The sequence below is a fragment of the Poecilia reticulata genome, linkage group LG11 (assembly GCF_000633615.1).
Source record: "Poecilia reticulata strain Guanapo linkage group LG11, Guppy_female_1.0+MT, whole genome shotgun sequence".
NCBI classification, from domain to species: Eukaryota; Metazoa; Chordata; class Actinopteri; order Cyprinodontiformes; family Poeciliidae; genus Poecilia; species Poecilia reticulata.
In genome coordinates, this window is record NC_024341.1 from 28,407,927 (window position 1) to 28,413,624 (window position 5,698).

At 46.9% G+C, this 5,698-nt stretch overlaps 2 protein-coding genes across 3 annotated transcripts in view; both read right to left on the reverse strand.

Annotated features, from left to right (window-relative positions):
- The window catches only part of LOC103473075 (four and a half LIM domains protein 3-like), an 8,506-nt gene extending 4,727 nt beyond the window's left edge, over nucleotides 1-3,779 (reverse strand). The window contains exons 1-2 of one of the 2 annotated variants that reach the window (XM_017307293.1): nucleotides 2,194-3,685; nucleotides 1,937-2,101 (exon numbers count right to left, since the gene is read on the reverse strand). In XM_017307293.1, the coding sequence (XP_017162782.1) occupies nucleotides 1,937-2,092 (156 nt within the window). In that variant the 5' untranslated portion in view covers nucleotides 2,093-2,101; nucleotides 2,194-3,685. Of the gene's footprint in view, nucleotides 1-1,936; nucleotides 2,102-2,193; nucleotides 3,686-3,752 lie in introns of those variants that run through there. The other variant, XM_008423014.2, reaches the window with a different exon arrangement.
- A 1,128-nt stretch (nucleotides 3,780-4,907) lies between these two features.
- The window catches only part of LOC103473076 (ras-related GTP-binding protein C-like), a 6,716-nt gene continuing 5,925 nt past the window's right edge, over nucleotides 4,908-5,698 (reverse strand). Inside the window, exon 7 of the mRNA XM_008423016.2 lies at nucleotides 4,908-5,530. Within this exon, the coding sequence (XP_008421238.1) occupies nucleotides 5,373-5,530 (158 nt within the window). The 3' untranslated portion in view covers nucleotides 4,908-5,372. The remainder of the gene's footprint in view (nucleotides 5,531-5,698) is intronic.

A 5,698-nucleotide genomic window follows, 5' to 3' on the forward strand; every position in this document is an offset into this window, starting at 1 on the left:
GGTTCTGGTTCTGGTTCTGGTTCAGGTTCAGGTTCCGGTTCTGGTTCTGGTTCTGGTTCAGGTTCAGGTTCCAGTTTAGGTTCCGGTTCCGGTTCTGTTTCTGGTTCCAGTTTAGGTTCCGGTTCCGGTTCTGGTTCTGTTTCAGGTTCCGGTTCCGGTTCTGGTTCTGGTTCTGGTTCCGGTTCTGTTTCTGGTTCCGGTTCTGTTTCTGGTTCTGGGTCCGGTTCAGGTTCTGGTTCTGGTTCTGGTTCTGGTTCTGGGTCCGGTTCTGGTTCTGGTTCAGGTTCAGATTCTGGTTCCGGTTCCGGTTCTGGTTTTGTTTCTGGATCAGGATCTGGTTCCAGTTCAGGTTCCGGTTCTGCTTCTGTTTCAGGTTCCGGTTCTGGTTCTGGTTCTGGATCAGAAGGTGAGCTGACCTGTGGCCCCACAGCGAGCGTCCCCTGCGGTGCCTGGTGAAAGGTCAGAGGTCATCAGCTGGTTCTTCTGGGTCTGTGCGGACCGGCTCACTGTGACAGCAGGCGCTGCGGGGCCCCCTGCTGGCCGGCTGCCGCGGTGATGGACGGCTCCATTAAGGCGACGGGAAGCAGAGCGATGAAGATGTGTTGTTGTTTATGTGAGCGGAGGAAGAGGAGGAGGAGGAAGAGCAGAGCCTGAACGGCCATAACTCACAGCCTATCAGAGATCTGCTTCCTCCAGAGCTGCTTTTTCCCACTGAACCTGAAGGCCTCATCCGTCAGGTTCCTTATCTGCAGGATGTGGAGCCGCCGCCTGCAGACGAGCTGAAAGTCTAAAAACAGCCAGAGGAACCATTTCCTGCCCGGGACGGTCCAGCTGGAACCTCACAGCAGGTCAAAGGTCAGCTCCCTCTGCGCCCCACAGGACCAGCCATGTTCTTCCATCTGGTCTCAGTGGCTCAGCTTCAGCCGCTAAACACAGTTTAACATTAATTTAATATGTAATAAATCGATAAACTGACATGTGATGCCATGTCTCTCTCTCTCTGTCTCTCTCTGTCTGTCTCTCTCTGTCTCTCTCTGTCTGTCTGTCTCTCTCTGTCTGTCTCTCTCTGTGTCTCTCCCTCTCTCTCTCTCTCTCTCTGTGTCCCTCTCTCTCTCTCTCTGTCTCTCTCTCTCTCTCTCTGTCTCTCTCTCTCTCTCTCTCTCTCTCTCTCTCTCTGTCTCTCTCTCTCTCTCCAGTTTCTCCTTCTTCCTGATGTTGTATCACCTGTTGCTACATCCACCACAAAGTCTGGTTGGTTTTCCACCACCTTTGGGTTTTTTCCCACTCTGATCTCTGGGCTTCCAGTCCATATTTTCCAGATGTTCCTGTTCATGATGCCGGTCACATGATTATGTTGTTCCATGTTCGCTGTCCCTGCCAGCTTCTTGCTCCCTGCTGTGATGTGCTGGACTGATTCAGGGGCCTCTTAGTACCACCGACACCTTGGTGCAGATCTGAGCCCCATTGTTATATATATATATATATATATATAATTGGGTTGAGAAATGATTTTCAGGAAGTGACATCACAGATATATATGCGCCAAAGACAGAAAAGAATATATCAATAAATAAATACATTTACTATTAAGTTTGTGGAGCATCTGAGAAACACTGGGAAATATAAATATGAATAACTTTCTCCATATTATTTCTAATCTGACGTTTATCTGCGTGGCCCGGTGACGTCAGACAGTCAGAAATAAGCTCGCAGAAAAAACTAAAACTGTTTGTTTCATTCATTCAGTTCAAAGTTAATCTGAGCAAAAGGTTTGAATAAAGTGTTGATGACGCGCTTTGCGTCTTTAGCTGCTGATTCAAAATAATCACATTTAGTTTGAGGTCAGCAGCAGCAGCAGGTCACCAGCACTGACCCATAGCGCCTGGTTCCGGCCCGGGCTGCGCCTGGTTCCGGCCCGGTCGCGTGCAGGACGTACCTTCTCGTCGTGTCCAATCAGCTGCTCGCACACCTGGCAGGTGTTGGCGTGGCGCCGCTGGTGGCAGCGGACGCACAGCGGCTCCTCCGCCACCCGGATGACCGTCTGTCCGCTCAGCGACTCGCTGCAGCTCCGGCAGCTCGGCGGCTCGCTCATGGTTCCGTCCTGCGGGTCAGAAAGCGGGTCAGAACCAGCGATCTGGACCTTCGGTTCTGCTGCGGCAGAAGGAGGGTAGAGTTCGGTTCTGGAAGCAGAACTTCTGCTGGGTCAGAGGAACAGACAGGCTTCCTCCTGGAACGTCCTCAGAGGTTCGGGTTTCTATTCTGGTTCGGCTGCCGACCCGGAATGCAGAACCACAACAATGGACTTCCTTCCTGCTCAGAAACACCTGCTGCTTCTTTCAGCAGAACTTCCCCCGAACCCGACCAGGTCAGACCCGGACGTGCAGAGTGGGACCGCAGGTCTGGTTCTGGTTCTGGTTCCGGTTTGGCCCTGCAGCTCAGACATTAAACACATTCCTTCCTGTCAGTTCTGGTTCTGGACAGGCTTACGGACCGGCTCGGTTCGGCCCGCTTGGAAGTCGGAGCCAGATGGAAAGTGTCTCCGGACGGGTTCCGGTGTCAGAACAATCTGGATCATCAGGCGTCATAAACCCGTCCGTTACAGAACCCGTCAGAGCCTCTGGCCCAGATTACATTCAGAACCTTTTATGGAGATTTCACTGCGGCCATCTGGACCGGCGGCCCGGCTGGCTGCTCCATCAGAACCTTATGTTTGAGAAGATTTAACAGGTTTTCCGGGTCGGACCGAACCGAACCGGACCGGGCGAGTCAGAAGCTGGAAAATGGAGGTTCTAGAACCAGGTCCAATAAAGTTCTGAATACTCTCTAGAAGAACTTCAATGGGCTCTCTGCACGTACAGCGCTGACGTCACATCCGCATGAGCGAAATGCGGCTTTCTTGTTTCCGCTTTGAGTTACCATGACAGCTAGAAAAGACAAAGTCTATTTCATATGCAAATAAAGCGACACTAATTTAGCCTGCTAACTTTTAAAGCTAAGTATTTAGCATAGTAGCTAAATGTTTATATTGCTAACTCAGTCATTTCATTTGAAGCTAAATCTGTAACTGAATATTTAGTTGGAAACTAAATATTTGGCTTGGAAAGTAAAAGTTTAGTTGGAAGCTAAATTTTGGGTTGAAATTGTGGCATTTTTGGAATGAAAAAGTAAAATGGTGAAAATAAGACTTTGAAAAACGAATCCAGTTTCTGACCTCAGGCTAAATAAACCAAATTAAGCCTTCAGACAGATTCCTGTTTGGTTGTCATGAATTATCATTATGCTGATGTTAAGGCGGGAGGATTTCCACAAGGACCAGAAAGACTCTGGAGCAGAACAGAACCAAGTTTACGGGTCTACCTGGTAAAATTACCTTTTTTCCAGATAATCTGAGAGTGAAACTGAACTTATATTATCCTCTTTATGAGAGCATTAAAATAATAATAATAAATAAACTTAAGGGAAATATTTTCAGCGTTCTCCGGTCTCAGCTCCCTGCAGCACAGTTTGCTTATGCCTCGGTCCGGTTCTGAGTCTGTTTGAACCTTGAACCAAACAGTTCCTGATCCGTTTCCGGACCAGCGACAGAAACCTTCAAGTCAATTAACCAATCAGCTCCGAGCTCAAGGTGAGGACAGGGGAGACTCTGCGCCTGCGCAGCTCAGAGATTAAACTTTAAATGTGACCCCAGATGACCCCAGATGACCCCTGGTGACCCCCGCTGCCCTCAACCGAGTCAGTAAAGGTGAACTCACCGTCGCGGATCTCCGGATCTCCTCGCTGCTCCGTGAAGTTTCCACGGACTGAGGCGGAGGAGGAGCGGACCGCCTCCTCTTCTCCTCTTCCTCGTTTTTATTTAATTATTTATTATCAGATCGGAGAACCGATTTAAAGAGGAGGAAGTATGTAAGATTATTTACTGCATTAGACTTTTGAGTTGTAATGTTTAATTACCTTCGTAATGAAATTATTTCACTTTTAAAAACGTTGAAATGGGGCTGAAAACACGGTTAACATGTTATTACCATGAATTTAGCTCTTCTGTTAGAAGAGAACATTTTATAATAGCAAAAATCAAAAGCAGAATAATTTTCTCGTGTAGTTTTGAAAAATGTTTCCTAAAACATTTATGAATTTAAAAATATTTCTGTTGTCTCAAGATCCGTTGGCTCTGTTGTTCATGTTCAGCTTCTTTTGCAGAAAGTCCTGATAAATCTCACATAACTGAAATGAACGTATTAAAGAACCGGTTCTTGTTTGAGCAGCAGTCTGCCCGTTCATTCGTCTGCAGGTGGAGTTACTCCGCCCCCTGCTGGCGGAGGGTCGTAGTTACAGCAGGAGTTCTGCTGCAGATGTTTTGATCAGATTCATTCATCAATTTTTAAAGTTGACTTTAAACAACAGATAAAAGTTTCTCAGAACATTTCTGCGTCACCAGCATCAGGCAGATGATCTACTGGAGTCGTGGTTCCGGTTCTGATGGTTCCAGTTCGGATCCAAACAGCTTCACAGCTGCTTCAAACAAAACAAAACCAACAAAAGACCAACATTTATTACAGATGAATATTTTTGGTGTCAAATTATACATAATTGGAAATTGTATTTACTGATTATTTTCTGATTTTTCAATATGGCCGCCACAGTTATGGAAAATGAATTTTTGCACCAAAATAAATTAAATGAATAAATTTGGTGTCAAATCATAACCCACATATTTTGAACCAAATCAAACATTTCTTCATGTTTCCTTTTGCAGTTGGACATTTTCAAAATGGCTGCCATTCTGACCATAAAGTTATATTCACTGCTAAACACATCAATACGCTAGGAGAAGCTAAACTGCTAGCATAAATGAGACGGTTTTGAAACATAAAAACTTTATTGTTCTTCAACGGAAACAAAACACAAAGTTCTGCAGAACCTTTTAATTAAAAATCCACACCAAAATAAAAGCATCAAACTGATCTGTGGCTAAAAGCTTCTTCAGTTGGAACCAGCAGAGTCAAACTGGTCCGATTCTGGTTCTGGTTCTGTTCTGGTCAAACTGGGTCAGTTCTGTTTAAACCGGACCAGTTCTGGTCCAGTCCTGGTTCTGTCCTGGACTCTAAACTCTAACCTCACACTGAGGGATAAAGGCCCGTCTCCACTGACGGAGGTTCTATGGGTTCCAGTCGGACCTGCTGGGAACCAGTAAGCTGGGCTTACTGGGAAACATTTCAGCTTCCAGAACCATCTGCATCCTCGAGACAGAACCTGGAAAATGGATCCGGACCTTGGAGTTTTCCAGTCGGCTTCCTGTCTGTGTCTCTGGGAATAATTCTGTGTCCAGCTGCCTGGTTCTGGAGGTTCTGGAGGTTTCCGGGCCTCCAGCAACTTTACACTGCGCTCCCGTTCAGAACCGGGCTCTTCTGGGCCGACTGCTTGGTGCCGGAGGAAGTAGCCGACGTCCAGATGGAGGCGTCGAAAAGGCTTCCCACCTCAAACACTTCGTGGATCGCCTTCCGGAAACAGTGGAAGTTATAGTCAATCAGACCTGGACAGGAAGCAGAACACGGGTCACTTCCTGTTGGGCTCTTTTCCACAGAAAACAAGACATTTTGTCCTACAGAGGACAGAAACCTGGAAAAGCACAGGGAGGAAGGAGACAAGGACACAAGGAAGGACTAAAGTCTAGAACATGTTTTTCCATCAGCCATTTTCT